This window comes from Lipotes vexillifer, unplaced genomic scaffold, assembly GCF_000442215.2.
Source record: "Lipotes vexillifer unplaced genomic scaffold, Lipotes_vexillifer_v1.1 scaffold138, whole genome shotgun sequence".
Taxonomy (NCBI): Eukaryota; Metazoa; Chordata; class Mammalia; order Artiodactyla; family Lipotidae; genus Lipotes; species Lipotes vexillifer.
The window spans coordinates 2,732,367-2,752,405 of NW_006797971.1; the positions used below are offsets into that span (position 1 = coordinate 2,732,367).

At 40.6% G+C, this 20,039-nt stretch overlaps 1 protein-coding gene across 2 annotated transcripts in view; it reads right to left on the reverse strand.

The window, feature by feature from the left end:
• Positions 1–14,478, reverse strand: part of RPE (ribulose-5-phosphate-3-epimerase) — a 16,320-nt gene extending 1,842 nt beyond the window's left edge. The window contains exons 1-5 of one of the 2 annotated variants that reach the window (XM_007470019.1): positions 14,309–14,478; positions 8,310–8,389; positions 2,043–2,182; positions 1,179–1,313; positions 543–629 (exon numbers count right to left, since the gene is read on the reverse strand). In XM_007470019.1, the coding sequence (XP_007470081.1) occupies positions 543–629; positions 1,179–1,313; positions 2,043–2,182; positions 8,310–8,389; positions 14,309–14,430 (564 nt within the window). In that variant the 5' untranslated portion in view covers positions 14,431–14,478. The remainder of the gene's footprint in view (positions 1–542; positions 630–1,178; positions 1,314–2,042; positions 2,183–8,309; positions 8,390–14,308) is intronic. The other variant, XM_007470020.1, reaches the window with a different exon arrangement.
• Between the last annotated feature and the right edge of the window lie 5,561 nt (positions 14,479–20,039).

Sequence of the window (20,039 nt, forward strand, 5' to 3'; positions counted from 1 at the left end):
TCCCTATTTTGGAAAACTGTCTCAAAGGCCCTGGAACTTTTCAATGATACTCCACAGGCTGGCATTCAGCTATTCCTTTCCAAAGAATTTTTTCATTACTAAGATAACCAGGACTTACTATTTAATGATTATGTGGTTTCAGAATATTCACTTATCGCTCTTTATTTTCCTGGTTTTACATTTAAACAAAAAAATACTTTTCTAGGGCTCCCCTGGTGGCGCAGTGGTTGAGAGTCCGCCTGCCGATGCAGGGGACACGGGTTCATGCCCCAGTCCGGGAAGATCCCACATTCCGTGGAGCAGCTAGGCGTGTGAGACATGGCCGCTGAGCCTGCGCGTCCGGAGCCTGTGCTCCGCAAAGGGAGAGGCTACAAGAGTGAGAGGCCCGCGTACCAGAAAAAAAAAAAAAAAACAGAACAACAACAACAAAAAAACTTTTCCAAGAAAGAAAGCCTATTTAGGAAGTCTCTTTGGCAGACAAGACCTGTCCTGGCATTACATTTGATAGGAAACTGGTCTAGGTTGCAGTCAAGCAGTCTCACCTCTGCGCATTTATGGATGGTGTCAGGACCTACTCCACCATCAACCTCAATGTCCAAAGACGGGAACTGGGTCCTCAACCAGTGAACCTAGTTATACACAAGGAAATAAGTGACAAAGTGGATAGGTAGAGGGAAAAACACCAAATAAAAAACCACTGATATTAGCCACTAAAATATGACTCCAAATGTCTCAGACAATAACTTTATATCAATACAAATTATGATTGGGGAAAATCACCTTTTAATGTACTGTAACAAACTAAGTTTTATAAAAGTAAGCTTTGTTCTGTTTGGCAAATGGCATTCAATTTGTCATGGCTTTGCAGAAAATATACTTCACAGAAACAAGACAAAGACAAAACCCTCAAAATTCAATGAAAACTCCCAAGAGATCTCAAGGTTACAGAGATAACGGTTTTGAAAAAAATTTTCAAGACTAAGATGTAGTATCTTTTATGATCTGCAAACCTAAATCTCTTGGGGCATTTCTCATACTGTATTCCAATGATATATAGGCATCCTCATCTCCCCACCTTCAGAACAGCACAGGTCTAAACATACAAGTAGTCCAATAAATGCTTACCGAATGAACTTACAGAATAAAAGCCTTACCCCAGAACCAAATACTTCTTTTACCTTTGGCATCATATCTTCCATGAATTTCTGCCCTCCAAACCCAGGTTCCACTGTCATAACCAAGGCCATATCTATCTGATTAGCCCATGGTGCCAAATACTCAACTGTAGTTCCTGGTTTGATAGCAAGGCCAACCTGTAACAGAGACAAATTTGCTATATCACATCAATAATTATTTCCGTATTACATTACTGTTGCATATCAGGCCCAGTAGAAAGGTCTATTCTTAAAGTATAGAATACTTACATAAATGGAATACATAAACTGTTCAGACTGTAATTACTTTTTTAAAAAAAAGTCAACAAGACTGTCAAAAGTAAATGTTTCTAAAAGGTAGAAGCTTTCAGAAAACATTAGTGGAATGTATCAATCTTATCTGCCAAACAAGTTATACTTAAACTCTATCTTCAAACCTGACGAATAGCTGCCTAAGTCCAGTCTTCTCCACCTATCATTTCAGGTCTTCCACCAAATCTTCCCAACTCTGAGAATAAATAGTATAAAACATTACCATCGGGCTTCCCTGGTGGCGCAGTAGTTAAGAATACACCTGCCAATGCAGGGGACACAGGTTTGAGCCCTGGTCCGGGAAGATCCCACATGCCTCAGAGCAACCAAGCCCGTGAACCACAACTACTGAGCCTGCACCCTAGAGCCCGCGAGCTACAATGACTGAGCCCACGTGCCTGTGTTCTGCAACAACAGAAGCCACGGCAATGAGAAGCCCGCGCACCGCAATGAAGAGTAGCCCCCGCTCGCCGCCAAGTAGAGAAAGCCCACGCACAGCAACGAAGACCCAACACAGCTAAAAATAAATAAATTTATTGTAAAAAAAAAACATTACCATCACTGTTGAGCTCTCACCTTCATTCCATTCTCCCGAATGTCTTTGATCAGAGCCCCTGGGTTCTCAGTAGCCTCGAGATGAAAAGTGTATTGATTGGCTCCTGCTACAGCCATTGGCTTTACCCACTGTTCCGGCCTGGACACCATCATGTGCATGTCTGGAAAGAAAAGACGTATCCCCTAAGTATTACTATAAGGAAAATAGCTGGCTCATATTATTGAAGCCAGCCTGGAGTTTTTGCTATTTCAGATATGAACTCTTCTGGCATCATGATAATTGTTAAATACACAGAAGTTACACTTCTGTAGAGATAACCTCCCTTCACCCTGAAGATAAGGCTTTGGTTAAACTCACTTACCAAAAAAACACCCCACTTTTCCACAAAAAGCCTATGGCACTGTTTATGAAAATAACTAGATACCAGGAGACCTAGGTCCAGGCCCAGGAAATCCCATTCTCAAAAACTTAAGTCATGTTACCTATGTGGACTGGCTTCCTCATTTATAAAATAAGAAAGCTAAATTAAGTGATTCTCCCCACCAATATTTTATTGAGCACTTGCCACACCATTAACTTTTCTAGGCCACAGGGGTACAGCAAAAAACAGACAAAAATCTCTGCTGTCACAGGGATTACATTCTTAGTGGGAGAGCCAAATAAAAGGAGTGAAGACAATATACACTAGGTTGGTAGTAAATAAGGCCAGTGTGGCTGGGGCCGGGGGCACACTGGGGAGAGAAGATGAGGTCAGAGAAGCACCGGCTGAGAGTACAGAGCTCTGCAGCCCACCAGGTTTTATTCTGAACGATGCGGAACAAACACTACAGGATTTTGAGTCAAGTGACAAGATCCGACTTAGAAGGCCAAGGCAAAAAACCCAGCGATTGAGGATGGTGAGCAATGGTAGAGATTCTGGGTATGTGTGGGAGGCAGGGACAACAGGGGCTGCTGTGGATCAGAAGTGCAGAGTGAAAGTGTCCATTGACAGATGAATGGATAAAGAAGATGTGGCACATATATACAATGGAATATTACTCAGCCATAAAAAGAAACGAAACCGAGTTATTTGTAGTGAGGTGGATGGACCTAGAGTCTGTCATACAGAGTGAAGTAAGTCAGAAAGAGAAACACAAATACCGTATGCTAACACACATATGTGGAATCTAAAAAGAAAACAAAAAGGTTCTGAAGAACCTAGGGGAAGGACAGGAATAAAGACGCAGACATAGAGAATGGACCTGAGGACACGGGGAGGGTTGGAAGGGTAAGCTGGGACCAAGTGAGAGAGTGGCATGGACTTATATACACTACCTAATGTAAAACAGATAGCTAGTGGGAAGCAGCCGCATAGCACAGGGAGATCAGCTCGGTGCTTTGTGACCACCTAGAGGGGTGGGATAGGGAGGGTGGGAGAGAGGCTCAAGAGGGATGGGATATGGGGATGTATGTATGCACATGGCTGATTCACTTTGTTATAAAGCAGAAACTACTAACACACCACTGTAAAGCAATTACTCTCCAATAAAGACGTTTAAAAAAAAAAAAAAAAAAAAAGAAGTGCAGAGTGAGAGGAGAGTCAGATGGTGCAAGGATTTGGCCTGAGGAGCTAGAAGAGAAGTGCCATCAACTGAGAGGCAGACAATTGTAAGGAAAGGAACAGACTGAGAGGGAAGAACACGTTAACCTGAGAAGCCTGCCACGTGTCCTGATCCTAAAGCTCAAATCCTATGAGTATATGTTTGGGAAGAAATGAGCATGGCCTTCTTAAAGATCTTGACTTAAAACATAATAGCATTTCATGAGAAGGAGAAGGCAGCTTCAAAGAAGTGAAAACAAGAAATAACGCTGGGAAGAAGAAAACAGTAAACACTCCTGCGCCAGACAGATGGCAGTGAGGAGAGTTTTGAGCTTTTCGTTTTGTTAGCGGGAGCACACTGCTGACACAGCAAAGCTATATTAAAGAAAAGAATTCTAGTATTCCAGAACTCAGTAACTAAGATTATAAAATGCAACAAGGCTTTGAAAAATGTCAGGAAAACAGAGTATACAGCCTGATTAATGAAGCCAAGACTAGCATTTATATTTCTAAACTAATAAAAGTAACAAAAATAGAACATATTTTAATAGGCAAAATCTTGTTTTTAAAAGATAAACTCAATTTGGTGTTTTTTCGTATTATAAACAAGAAAAAAAAATTCAATCTGGTTTAAAAGATCAAGTTTACTCTTTCCTAAGTTATCAGACTGCTAAGTCATCCCTGTTCAATCTCTAGCATGCAGTCACTACTAGCAACCCTCACTGGACATCCTCTAGTATTTGGGGAATTGATGGCTCAGCTAATCTGCCTATAATTAAGATAAGTTCTCAAGTGTTCTATTATCAGACTCTCTCTGCACCCTTAAAAATTACTGAAGCCCTCCCCCCAAAATATTGTTGATGTGGGTTATATTTATCAATATTTAATGTATTAGAAATGCAAACTAAAAAAATTTTAGTGTCTACTTATTAATTCATTTAAAAATAATAATGATAATAAAAATAAATCCATTACACGTTAATGTAAGAGTGGCACTGTTTTACATTTTTGCAAGTCGCTAATGTCTGCCTTAAGAGAAGACATCTATATTCTCACACCTGCTTTGCATTCAATCTCCTGCAATCTGTTGTTTTATATGAAGGGGAAAAAGTGCATAGAAAAGGGAGGAGTGCCTACATCCACAGCCTTTTCACTCAAGTGTGGATATTCTATTTCTACCCCAAAACTCAACAAGTGGTACTTTTTTTAGAAAGGTTAGTGGCAACGTGGAATCCATAAACCCCACCAGTGACCTTTCCGTACTTTGTTACACTCAAACCCATTAGTCTACGTTTTGAATGGCTCTTTTAAGTACTATTGGTTCACTGAGTTACACAGATCTTCCAAATAGTGACACATTTCATTATATACTATCCAAACCCCGCATTTGTTAATGATATTACAGATCTGGTCAGAAAAGCTGTGAGTCCTGGGAAGCTATCAAGCCCAGAGAGGCAGATATAAGTTTTCTAAAATTCCAACTTTCACTTGCAAACTCTAACTTTATCGGTGGCAATGAAACTTGATGAGCCGCTTTCCTTGAAGTGACAGGTTCACTTAGTTAATTTTAAAGAAAATGTCAGTAAAATATCCAAGTCTGATAACCACAGTTCATCTGTCAGTTGTTCTTTCAAGGGAAAATGGTATTCATGACTAGCACTTTCAGATCACAGCTTAAAACAATGGCACAAGTGGTTTTCTTCGAGGAAACTATCATCCTCCAGGATTTAACAGAAGTGCTTTATATGTACTTTCCACTTTGTCACACAAAATACTAATGAGACATGCACTCAAGGATCAAGATTTACTAAATCAATCACTTGTACCAATTCATCAAAGATACTTGTTACAGAGGATACTATGAATGTATGGCAAATAAGAATATCGCGACTACCTGTATAGTTCAGTATCACTGCCTTGTCTCAGGCTAAGGCATCAGCAGACTAATTCACCACTGCTTTTGCACCACTGGCATAAATAATGGCAAATAATATCAGTACAAGTAATTTACCAATCAAACTACAAACAGTTTTGATGCCATGGACCATCTGAACAGGACTCCCACAGGTCCTCAGACCATAGCTGAAGACCACTGATTTAGCTAAGAACAAAAACGACTTTTCCCTACCACTTTACTTCCTAGATGGTAAATTCTACTCAATACTGAGATTGAAGAGTTAAAAGCTTTAGCAGTTATACATACAACTTGAGATCTAACTCCTAGGATATATCATGTATCAATTATCCAACAACCAGTATCCAAGAATTAAACAAACAAAAACATATAATATAAAAAACAAAGGTCACAAAACCCAAACACTAAAGCATATTAAGTCCATTCATCTTTACTTGAGATTCACCTCTGGAAAGACCGATTAGCAAGTTTATCAGCAAACAACAAACTAAAAACAGAAAGGAAAAGCAGATTGTGTGGGGTGGTGGCAGTTGAGTTGGTAAGAGAAGAAGCACAGGTAGAGACAGGAGGGGAGTCAAACAGCAGTGAGAAGTAACACTTGGAGACAACTAAAAGGGAGAGAAACGGAAAAATACATACATATTTTCAATCCACACAAAGCCACAGTGGGGAATTCTGTGGCCACGGTACAAGCCAGGGAAGGTGGGGGGGACAAAGAATGCTACTTATTTCATCCAACTCTGACAATCATAAGAACGAATTTACCCCGGAAAATTCATTTTCCAAAATGTAGTTAAAAAAAAAAAGTTCAGATAATCAAGAGGATTATATTCCATTATTTGGAAATTTCAAAATAGTGAACATGTTGGTGGAACATTGTTTCCCTCATGCCACATAAATTAGGTGATAATGTACATTTCCTTTGGTACATTCGAAGTGGATGGAGCCTACAGAGAGGCTCTAACAACCTCCTGCGATGCTTGCAGTGTTCCATAACTGCACTGGATGGTACAGTAGTCACAAGCCACACGTGGCTACTGAGAACTTGCAATGTGGTTAATGCCACTAAGAAACTAGTTTTAATTTTATTTAATTTTAACTAATTTAAATAGCTACATGTGGCTAGTGGCTACCATACCTTCATAAAACTGGCCCACAGGGACTTCCCTGGTGGCACAGTGGTTAAGAATCCACCTGCCAATCGAACCAGGGACACGGGTTGGATCCCTGGTCTGGGAAGATACCACATGCCAAGGAGCAACTAAGCCCATGGGCCACACCTACTAAGCCTATGTTCTAGAGCCCGTGAGCCACAACTACTGAGCCTGTGTGCCACAACTACTGAAGCCTGTATGCCTAGAGCCCGTACTCCGCAACAAGAGAAGCCACCACAATGAGAAGCCCGCGCACCACAACGAAGAGTAGCCCCCGCTTACTGCAACTAGAGAAAGTCCACGCAGCAACAGAGACCCAATGCAGCCAAAAAAATAAAATAAAATAAATTTATTAAAAAAAATTTTTAAACTAGCCCACAATATTTCAATTAAAAAACCTAAGTTTTGGGCTTCCCTGGTGGCGCAGTGGTTGAGAGTCCGCCTGCCGATGCAGGGGCCGCGGGTTCGTGCCCTGGTCCGGTAAGATCCCACATGCCGTGGAGCGGCTGGGCCCGTGAGCCATGGCCGCTGAGCCTGCGCGTCCGGAGCCTGTGCTCCGCAACAGGAGAGGCCACGGCCGTGAGAGGCCCGCGTACCACAAAAAAAAAAAAAAAAAAAAAAAAAAAAAAAAAAAAATAAGTTTTACTAAATGTATGTAATGAGTTACATAAAAACACATATTTACAAGAACTCACCAAATGTCTTATTACCAGAGATCTGGCAAGTGAGTCACTGCTAACTTAGTTTAAAACAGCAGCAGCAGGGCCTCCCTGGTGGCGCAGTGGTTGAGAGTCCGCCTGCCGATGCAGGGGATACGGGTTCATGCCCCGGTCTGGGAGGATCCCACATGCCGCGTAGCGGCTGGGCCCGTGAGCCGCGTAGCGGCTGGGCCTGTGAGCCGTGGCCGCTGAGCTTGCGCGTCCGGCAACGGGAAAGGCCACGACAGTGAGAGGCCCACATATCGCAAAAAAAAAAAAAAAATGAAAAAACATATATTTGTAAGAAAAAAATAGCTGAATCTATTTCCATAAAAAGTAACTTCTAGGTCACTGATCTTAAAAATCCTTAATTCACATTATCCTACAATGTTGGAGTGGAGCATACATAGACCCCACTTGTAGAAAGCTCCAATTTCCATGAATTGGCTTCAAATACAGACCATAAGTCAATCAATTCATAAATGCATTTAACAATTACATTGAGCCCCAGCTGTGTCTATGCTAAGCTCTAGGAAAACTGTAGCAAACTAAGTCGATGAAATCCTGCCCTTAAGGCATTAAGAGTGTGATAAAAGTAATCTCAGATTGAAAGAAATTCTAAGAAGAAAATCAACAAGGTGATGTAATGGGAAAAAGGTTAATTTAAGACAGGGCTCTCTGAAGAAACAACAAAGGATCTGAGGAGGAAAGATGAGGCAGCACTGGTCAAGAGAACACAACTTTCTAGGCAAAGAGATTAGCCAAAGTGCCCAGGCCCTGAAGCGGGTAAGAGTTTGGCTTCTTACAGGCAGTCAATGAAACCCCAGCACAGGGAGGAGGGAAAAGGGTACAAGATGAAACTGGAGGTTGAGAAACCAACCAGCTACTTTCCCTTTACTTGAGCAACACATCCAGCTTCAGACGGTGTAACACCCACTTACCAAAGAAAGGGTCCTGGCCTAGCTGCTTTCGGAGGCTTTCTACCACAGGGTGACCAAAGGTGATGTTGGGAACAAAATGCCTACAAGACAAACAAAATCTTGCTCTGAAAATGTTTTCGATTCAGTTTCTGTATTTTTCTCAATATGTATTCTGATGGGAGTAGAGGAGACTATCTGTGATTGCAATTATTTTTCAATAACATCATCAGTATTAAACAACACTAAAAATATCTGTATAATTTCAGTTTTACAGAGCAGTTATCTCCTTGATATTTCAGCAAATCATAATAATGTCACATGACTTACTCTATTTAACTCTGTAATTCAAAATCCCTGACAAGTAGAAATGGAAGGATGACAAAACCAAAACCCCAAAAGTTATATGACTTGCCCAAGTCACACACTAGTTAGGAAGTTCAGGACTCTGATTACGGGTCTCTCAAATCAACCTATCACAGGCTGCCTGTGGCTACTTCTAATCCACCTCTATCACAGGGCACAAAATGACAGTTTACCGAAACTTTCTTAAAGATTATCAATAAAGACACTTAATGTTGGCTTCCCTGGTAGTGCAATGGTTGGGAGTCCGCCTGCCGACGCAGGGGACACGGGTTCGTGCCCCGGTCCGGGAAGATCCCACATGCCGCGGAGCGGCTGGGCCCGTGAGCCATAGCCGCTGAGCCTGCGCGTCTGGAGCCTGTGCTCCACAACGGGAGAGGCCAGAACAGTGAGAGGCCCGCATACCGCAAAAAACAAGACACGTAATGTATACTAATCACCGCCACTTACTGAGAGTTTACAACATACCAGATATTGTACCTTAATTCATTTCATCTTCACAACAGCCCTATGAAGTAGATGCTGTTATTATCCCCATTTGAAGAGCACAGGATACGTAACTTCCTTAAGTCATCCAGTTAATAATTTGTTGGGGCAGGATTCAAATTAAGCCTTCTGATATCAGACCCAAAGTAGTTAACCATTATACTACTCTGATTAGTCCTTTTGTTCTATCGCCAGCTCACTTCAATATTTAAAGAAACCTCCTCTATGTACGCCCCAGGCTGAGTGCTTCAGAGACTACTGTATTTCATAAAGGAATATGTGAGTGTTCCTGCTCACCCCAGAAAAGTTTACAATCTCACGGGTAAGAGATGGCTAATGACTCATCAGAATTCATGACTGACTGCTACAGCACAGCTGTTGGTAGGAAGCCAGCTCAGCCGAGGACCACACTTCCCAACTCCCTTCACATCTAGTGGCCCATGTGACTAGTTCTCACCAATGGACTGTGAGCTTAAGTGATGGGCGTCACTGCAGAGCCCAGGAGGTTGAGCAGTATTCCTGTTCTGCTCTCACTTTATCCTTCTGCCAGTAAAGAGGCCCTGAAGGAATGGCAGAGCCACAGGATGGAAGGGGACTAGGTCCCTCAATTTCTGCATGGACAGACATTTCACACCAAACTATTACATGAATGAGAAACTTTATAACATTAAGCCACTGAAATCTGGGCTTTCTCTGTTAAAGTAGTAGGCATCACCCTGTATTAGGACTGTTAAGAAAAGCTACACAATAACAAGTAGGCAATATTAAGGCAAAATAGTTCCAGAGGCAAGTAGAATAGCACTTTTTAAAAAGGGGCAAGATCATGAGATTTACAGAACAAATAGAATTTGTAAAAATGGGGAAGGAAATGGGGAAGGAAATGAAGGCAGAAATAACTAAGTTAAGTTCAAAGAAGGGGGAGATGGTATTGCCCACCCTGGCTAGTATGAAAAAGGCAGGAGGCAGACTGTGTCACATTAAGTGAATCAAATGCCAGGCTCACCGTTTTGACTTTATCCTGATCAAGTGAGATTTTAAAAGAGAGACACAAATGAAAAATAAGATGGAAACAATACAGCAGGCAGACAGACTGGGCAGTAAGTTGGAAGAAGGGAGGCAAGAGGTGCTGCTAAATGGCAAGAAACAGTAGGAATGGAAACAAGGACAGCAGGTGATAGGATCTCCTAAGTGACAAGATGCGGGGGAGGGGGAAGGTTGAAGAGAGAGAATAAACCACGTCCAAAGTCTCGAGCTTAAGATGACAGGCAGGCAGAAGGAGTGCTAATAAAAAATTTAAACATATACAGGCCAAGCACCATTCTAAACCATTCCAACATATTAACTCATTAAAACCTCACAACAGGGACTTCCCAGGCAATCCAGTGGTTAAGACTCCGCGCTTCCAATGCAAAGGATGCGGGTTCGACCCCTGGTCAGGGAACTAAGATCCTCCTATGTGCTGCGCAGCCAAAAACCAAAACCAAAACCAAAACCAACCAACCAACCAACCCTCTCAACAATTCAGTGAGACAGGTACCACTATTACCTGTATTTTACAGATGAGAAAATAAGAGGCCCAAGCTCACACAACCAGTAAGCGCCGGAGGCAGGAGTTAAACACAGGCAATCTAGCTCCAAAGTTCAGGCTCTTAACTACCAGGCTTGTCTGCTCCTCCACTGACAGCTAATAACTAACAGAAGAAGCAAGTCCAAGGGAGGAGGAGAGCCTTAAGACTGAGAGGTCAGGACACACCTGAGAGGGACGGTGCGGTGGATGGGTACAGACCTGTTACTCTCCAGCACCCTGGTCCTTGGAGGTTGGATTTCTAGTATTTTGGAAATCATTCTACCATTCGCCTAAGAGCAGTAACTGCCAGGGTTATGGATAAGATGCTTTTTATATTTACTTAGAACTTGGAGGTAAGAGTCACATAAGCAGGCAGCAAGGACTACTGAATACTACACGAATCTGAGATTGAAAGATCTGGATTTCATTCACTGTTTTTTCTGTGTGCCCTCAGAAGTATTTTTGTTGTCTCAACCTTAGGCTTCGTTTATCATGAAAATAAACACAATAACCACATCCTGAGAAAATATGAGAATAAAACAAATACACTTTTACTTCACTGGGAAACAGAAGCTATAATGCCATTTTGGAGTAAAGACTGCCAAAATTAAAATGCAATTAAAAAGTGTCCTTTTCTCCCAAAGAACTTATGAGATTAAGCTATAATTGCTTAGAATATCGGAATAAGGAATACAATTATTTTGATCCCCCATCACATGTATAATTTTCACAAAAAGCAAACCTTTACCAGGTCTCCCAACAAGGCAAAGAGGAGGATCAAGGTTGATATAAAATTCAGCAAGACTGTAACCAAACAACACTTCCTGTGAACAAGGAATCACACCTATGCCTACGGTGGGGGGTAGGCTGGCAGGTAACATGGAGGAGTGAGACAGCAGATGGAGACGGGAAAAGTGAAGAACATCCGGCCCGGCTAATGGTGGCCTCGTGACACTGTGGGCCAAGTACTGAGGTCAGTCAGGTCTAGTAGTAACGTGAAATCTCCCTGGTCCTAATTTAGAAATTGAATATCTGCTCAGTTCCAATGTGTTACGACCAACACATTGCCAGTCACTGTCCTGTCATGACACATTTATATTTACATGCGTTCCAATTTTCTTTTCCAGAAAATCCACTTGTCCTTTATTTCAAATATCCAACCATACTAGTGCTCCACCCACCAGTGTTTCCAGAACTTGTTCCTAAATTTCAAAATGAAGACGTTCAGTTTTAATCAGAAGTGTGGGCTTCAAGGGAAGAGAGGGGACTAGAAAACAAGGGCATGCAAGCTCAGTGTAATGTTGGAGATTTTTCAGGGGACCAGGAAAAGAAGCATGGAGGCACTACCTGGAGGGAAGGTAAATTGGGGCTGGCTGCCTTGGGAAAGGGAGTCCACAGCCCCTCTTTCATACCCTGGGCCTAGGAGGCACTGCAGCTCAGCCAGGCTCTGCCTCTTCGGTGGGACACTGGGAAGTGTCCAATCTGGTTTCCTCCTTTGCAAAAGGGGAATAAAAATAGCTCTTAGCTCAGAAAGTTGTGAAGCTTAACAGAGAAAGGGTTTTTAAAATGGTGTATGCAGAATTTAGTTTTTGCAAACCATGGATGTTTCCCGGTAAAGGGGGAAAGGAGTCAATAAAAAACAAATACTTTATCTTAATAAGCTCAGGGTCTGCCATAGGGCTGGGAGGGGCAAAAGAGATTCCTTAGAGATCCCTCCCTTATGATAAAGCCCTTCATCCAACCAATTATAATTAAGCTTGCCAAGGTGCTTCTCCTGCAGAGAATACAGAGGTGAGTCAAAGAAACAGTCTCTGCTTTCAGGGAGCTTACGGTGCAGCAGGAGAGATATGAAATAAATATCAAAAAATATAGTTGTTCTTTGAAAACAGAGAATATCTTAATCATTCTCTGTAAGCCTAATACCCACAGAAGACAGTTTCAGAGACAAAACAAGCTGCTGCATGCTTCCAATCCTGGCTCCGCCATTTCTTAGCTACGAGGTGACTTTAATCTCTTTCAGTCGATGCCGATAACAGCACCAAGCTCATAGTGTCGTGTGAAATAATTCACAAAAAGTATCAGACCAGAAATAGTCAAGTGCTTGTAAATATTACCTACTGCTGTTGTCACTGATATTCTGATTGGTAAACTGGAACAAATTATTTTCTCCATTCGCTCAAACATTGGACAAGACTTATTTACAACCAAGCTGCTCTCTGTGACAAACACACTACACACATATACTCGTAGTCTGTTCTATCCTGAGACCCTCAAGTGTCTCAGAAACAAAATTTTGTCTCATTTTGTGTCTCAGACACAAAAATGTAGCTACCCATCTGTGAGGTACACACTCCAGTAATATTACCTGTGAAAGTTCAGGGCTTTCAAGCAAAGGTATCAGTAGAAATATATGTGATACCAAACTAAAAATCAAGGTTTTGTAAGAGGTAATATTTACTAATCTTCTTTGCCATTATCAGTTAGGCATGGTGTTGAGGTAACTGCGTGCAATACAAAAGAGAAAGAGCAGATTTAACCAGACAGAACAAAGACAAAGCTGTCATAAGAGGAGTGACATTAAAAAGACAAGGAAGTGACTGGTCATCTTTCGTAAAAAACATGAATTTGCAGATTTGCATGAGAGTACACAGAGATTTTACTATTTCCAATAAATTTACTTTTCTACCCCAAGCCAAGGTAATGGATGTTTTGATCTTATGGCCTGTGATCAGTGGGGCTCAGAGAACCACTTGGCAAACCCAAGATCCAAGTTGCAACTCTGTCACAATGTGTGTAACACTGAGAGTCTTAACTGTTTTCTCTATGATTTTTCCTCATTTTATAACCAACTTAAGAAACTAGCATCATTCTGATTTCAAACAATATTGATTATGGGCTGTAACTACAGTGCTTAAAAGTTACTTACAAAAAACTGACCTCCCTGAAGAGCAGGGTGCCTGAAGAGAAAATAGACAGGAAAATCATAATTTGAACAATGATACAACAACTAACAATTACAGAGAATTTACTATATGCCAGGCACTGTAAACTACGTGTATGAGGTCACTTCATCTTCCAAAGATGCCGAAGCGGTAGTGTTATTACTCCCATTTTTCACATAATGAAACTGAAGCTCAATGAGGTTAAATGGCTTGTCCCAAGTAACCCAGCAAGTCGGGCGTTCTCACTCCAGGTGCCAAGCTCGTCATTCTTACACAAGTCTTTCTCCCCAGCTTTGCCACTAACTAGCTATATGAGCTTGGGCAAGTCATGCCTATCCCCTTGGGCCTCAGTTTCTCCCAACTGAAAATGAGACGGATCCTAGAGGTTTAAGGTCGCTTCCAGGCGCTAAGTGCTAGAAGACCACACGTTACGTTGGGGGAGGGGAGATGGTTGAGGTTTGGGACGCGGTCGCAGCCCAGGATACCGACTCAGGTCCCCTCCAAGCAGGGCCTCCAGGGCTCCCACCGCAGGTTCCTTCTCAGTACCGCGTTCAGAGCGAGGCGCTCCGCGGTACAGGGACGCCGTGCACCCAACAGGCACTCAATAAAGGTGCGCCTATCCCGCCCCGCGCGGCAACCCAGACCCGAGCCCCGCGGAGAGTTACCCGTCCATTACATCCAGGTGCAGATAATCGGCCCCAGAGTCCAGCATCCGAAGGCACTCCGCCCCTAAACTGGCCAGGTCGCTGTTGAGGATGGACGGGCCAATCTTGCAGCCGGACGCCATGGTTCTAGTTCTCTAAAGCAAGTTACCCAGCGAGAACCCCGGCAAGACGAAGGCGTCGTGCCCCGATTGGCCGCACAGTTTTGGCCCCGCCTCTTCCCAGTAGAGTCTTCCGGACTCCACCGGCAGCAGCTGCCTTGAGGGGGGAAGTCCCGCCTCCCCTAGCGGGAGGGGTGCCACTCTAAGGGCTTAGGGGCGGGGCCTCGCCGTGAGGCACCTTCCTCCTTCCTCTGACCTTTGTTTTTAAAACAAGCCTTTCAGGTCTCCCAGTCCTCTGAGGAGTTTCTTAATCTTTTTTAGTTTTACTTCCCCTGCAGTTCCCTCTCAGCTCCTGCCCTCTTATCACTTTTTTGTTTCTCCATCGTTTGCATATGCGTTCCTTTCCTCTCCGTCCCGGTACTTGTCCAAGAACAACAAAAAAAAACACCCTTCTTCCTATTTCTCTTTGAATCCTTCTCAAGAGCGGTGGGAGTCTGATTTAGGGCGGAATCCTGGCTCTACCAGATACTAGCTGGGTGACCTGGCAAGTCACTTCTCTCTGCCTCCAATTTTCTCATCTATTAAGACAGTGCTCAATGTTTAAGATTTGTGAATCCAAGTCTGTGCCCAGGACCGGATGCCTGGTGCTCAGTATAAAATGGTGGTGGTTATTATTACTCTCCTCTGCTTCTGGCCCTCATCCTTCTTACCTTCTCTCACAGGAATGCTTATTGACAGATTGCAATACATTTATTTACCGTTCAGACAAAAACCAGAACAGGGTAAGAGTGGCTATTTCTTTGCCAAATGTGTCTAGGATCATTGGGTGGGGAAAATAACTGTAGTAAAACTGTAAGCAGATGAGGTGGGGGAGGAGGGGTCTCTGGAAAAAGAAAACCAGGCATGGCTTTCTTGACATAAGAGAAGGCATTTTTGGCCTAAGCTATTTTGTCATCTAAGCCTGTTTGCCCTTGAACAGGTCTCAGTATTATTATTTTTTTTAACAGTTCACAGTGATCAATATTCACTTCTTTATTTTCATTTAAAAATTAAAATTTCAAAGGATTGAGAATTCTAAGTATGTGGTTAAAGTTACCAGATAAAATTAGAAATACACTATGTATTGGGGTAAGAAAAGGTATAAGCTATGGAGATGTCTTTGTTAAGGAAGAAGAAAGTGATTTTGTCCTAAAGGTGGTCTTTTTTTTTTGAGGTATAGTTGACTTACAATGTTGTGTTGCTTCCTGGTGTACAGCAAAGTGATTCAGTTTCATATTTATATTTATATATATATATAGTTATATAGTTATATATAGTTCTATATTTGGGTGTATATATACATATATGTATTCTTTTTCAGATTTTTTTGTATAGTAATTAATGATCTTAAGGGGACAAAGAATGCAGAAACAAATGCCTGTTATCAGGCAAGAGAAGTAACAATAGCGAAGATAGTGTATCAGTTGTAAATTCAACCAGTTCTTTTCAATGGAAATGATTAGCCCGAAGCCTCAACCACCAGATCAACAGGAACTTAAGAGATGATATGTTGACCTTTTCTGACCCTCATGACTTCAATCCACTAAATCTTGGACTCTGTCCACAGCCCAAGCCCCTTCATCAATACACCTGTATCCTTAGCATAAAACTTACTCAGTTTTGCTGTTGGGAAGACACTGCTTTGGGAGAGATCCCCCGTGTTCTCCTTTCTTGCTGCAAGTAATAGGTCCTTCTCCTGATCTTTGGCTTGGTTGTGTCTTTTGGCTCGACTCCCACCGAGAGGGGAACACAGTTTTTCAGGTAACAAATTCATGGGAGAGAAAAAAAAAAAAAAAACGGATTTAGCAAGAGCATAACTTAGAGGGTAAGGATAGAGCACTTTGTATAAAAGAACTGGTGGTAAACGTGTATCCCATAGTGGTTATGGCCACATTCAGCACATAACCTGGTCCTTAACATTCCTCCTGGGAAATCTACCAGTCATTCCAGATGGTCATACCTGGGCAGAGAAGTCACACTGGGGAACTTGTCTCCCAATATGCCCGTTCTGCTTTATTTTGAAAGTTAGGGATGGAAAGCGTGAGTAGAATGGAGCTCATTTGGAATAGGAGGAAGGAATTGGAGGTGTCCAATTGAAGGGTGACCTCAGGCCGGACTATGAGGGTTGAGAAGAGATGTCAAGGCCAGCTCCAGTGATCCAAAACAAAAGCACACCCCAGGGATCACTTTCCTGAATGAGTTAACCTATTCCCTATGTTGAAAAATGAGAAACAAAAATCAGGCATCTTAAATGTTTTGAGATTCATTTTATTATATGTGCATATTCAAACACAGAAGTCTTATCTTTCATAAATATCTTTCATAAACATTTCAGTATTTATTCATATGCATTTTTTCCATGCTCTTTGGTCATTCAGTATTCATAACAAACTTTATAGTCATCTGAGGGATGTTGGCTGTGTAGTCAATCTTTTGTTTTTACCTATAAAATGGCTAATAAAGGATTTTCATCCTGCAGTCACAGTGACTTTTGAAAAATATGGAGGTACATTGATCTGTAATCCTAAATGATTCTAAAATAACATAAGAAAATTTGTCTTAAGTTTTTCCAGATACATTCTGCCCTAAACTTGTTTTTATTCTCCTGAGTGTCAAACCAAACTTTGTTTCTGAAATGCTGCAGTTAGGACCCACTGAAGTAAATGAGGAGGTGGGACTTTCTATTCACTGCCAAGACAAGGCCGTGGAATTGGAAGTGTGAGGTCACAGGGCAACAGCATGACTCGGTGTGATAGCAGCAAATTCCGGTGACTATTAGTCTCATGTACAACTTGAGGAAGGGTATTTAATTTCTATTTTGGACTGTCATTCTATTTATGACCCTTTCTTCCCTGTAGGTCCCTATATACACTCTATTCCTGTCTCAGATACTCTCAGAGCTGGACAGCAGACTGGAGAATGTTTTTCATTGACTAGAGGGACAGATAACTAAAGAAGGAGGAGATATCATCCTGCCTAAGGTACTCTTGGAGGCTTGAAATAGCAAATCAGTTACTTCCAGCCTACTCAACAGGCCCTAGTCAGACCCCGAAACTCCACAGATTTTTTTTTCCTCCAGCATTGCTATGCCCATTTATGCCTTTTGACACCGTAGTTCTCAGTGCCTTGCCCCAATGCACTCAACAACTCAGTTTCCTGTTTGGAAAAAAACAACTTATCTAATAGAATTACAGAAAGCAGCAAACACTGAAAAATGAAAGTAAAATGTTTTGCTGTATAAAATGCTGTATCCAGAATTTGAACTGCTTTAATTGAATCTGAGTAAATCTACACCCACTATCGTGGATGATACATGCTTATTCTAAGGTCTCTCAAAAGTTAATTTCAGAAGAAGCAACCTCTTGGTTGACACCAATTTTTTATACATGGGAAGTAGGTGTCTGTTTTAATTTTCCTCTGAACAAGATAAATATTAAGAATCATAGCTTAATAAATGATCTATTACCAATACTATATTTATCATATGTAATAATTAACTTTTAGTCATATACTCAATAATATTTTGAATTACAAAATATTGTTACTTATCTTGAACTTTTTCTAATCTTGCTCGACTTTTTTTTGTTTTTATAAATAATTATTCCTTCAAACTCCAGGTAACAGTATTCCTGAGAATACATCTTGTGACAATCTTATGCACATACATATAGATATTTTATCAATTACACACAGACATTTAACACATTACATTCAACACGTTTAAGGGCACCTTAAATGGAACAGATGTACACATCTGCAAAATCTCCATAGTCCCAGTATGAAAACATTCCCACTCTATAAGGCCCTATTTGTCAGAGTGGAGGCTTTTTTGCAAGGTACAACATTACTTAGCTTATTGAAAAAGTTTCCAGTAGACTTCCATAACACTAGAGTGAAGGAATCAGGGTAAAAGGCAGACAGGCCAGCATAGTCATGTTCAAAACATCCCAATACTTTTTAAATATATATATAAAGGTATATAGGATTCTGGTCAGATATTTAACAATCTTCTTTGACCCTTTTACTTTTTAAATATTTGATACGATTATACATAGAGAATTTGAGTCAAGAATCAAGAAACTGGAACAAAACACGCACATACATAGAGACTCATATAGCACAGACACTTGTAATTACCAAACATAAGGCCTCTAACACTAAGGGAGCAGCATAATTTTTAACAGGCGAAATATATCAGCTTAGAAAGAATCATAAAACCACTTATATATGTATATTTCTGCATTTGAGAATTCAGCATTAAGTGTAAATGTCCTGAAAATATTGTAAAACATAGATGAGGCCATTTACCACCTCTGCTTTCTGAAGTTTTAGATTTGAAATTTTTAGTTTTGTCCTTTAACTCACAGATATCTTTCATTCTATTAGCGAGTGAGACCAAAACCCCAAATTATATTTGAAAGTATATATCACATTAAAAACAATGCCTGTTTAATAAGCAATTCTAAGAGAAAAATAAGTTTCCTTTGTGATTTGGGTGGGTTTAGTAGGTCTCCTTTATATATACATATACCATATCAGAGCCAATGTAGTCAAAGTTTAAGTGTACAGAATGGGTTCCCAATTCATTGCAATGTAATCACAGTCTAAACTTTAGCTCGAGGACTAGAAAACACACATCCCCCCCTCACCACCATACCAATTTACATATATATATATATATATATATATATATATATATATATGAGTTTTTATACACTTAGAAGTTATGTAACAGTTTTCTAATGTAAACTGTTAAAGTTTTGAAATTTAATCTTGAACTACATCATGCCAAGCCCTGCTATAGGATCAATAACACACTAGATATAGCCTCACAAGCCAAGTTTTATACTTTTCTTGAAGTAACTGAACTTCAAGTTAAAGTAAAATATACAAGCTCTGTCTATAGAGAACCATAAACTTAATATCTAAAGGACATGAATATTGTTAACACTGAGAAAGAGTTATTTCATTGAACAAATTCTAACAACACTAACCTTAATATAATATCTGAAAATATGCCATCAAGGGCAGGCACAGGACACTGTAAGGGAAAGTAATCACATTTCCCAATATCTCCCAATCTTGGCATTGATGTAGTCAGGACCAGAAGTAGGAATACCATCTCTTTTTAGCTATTATATTTACATTTAATTTTTATTATAGTATAGGCTACTTAGGTTCTTCTTAGTTCAGAATTATGTCTGATAATTTCTAGAATATTCTCTAATGTGTTATGAAATGGAATGATCTTATGGCATTAGCATTTTGATTTACAATATGCAATGAAAATGACAGTTAAAAAATAAATATTGAAAAATCCACAGCTCTAAAAATAGTATTTTTTCTTCTTCTAAATGGCTGTATTGTTGATCAAAAAAAAAAAAAAAAAATGGCTGCAGGCTTATTTGCTATCAAGTTTCCCCAAACTAATATTTTCCTTATTGATTACTTTTATATAAATTGCTACTTGTACAGCCACCTGATTTAATGATTTTGAAATTAGAAAAATAAACATTTGCATGAGATGTATAATGTAACCTCAAAAAATTGCTTTCTCTTTTTAGAACACATTATTTGTTAATATTCCTAGGTAA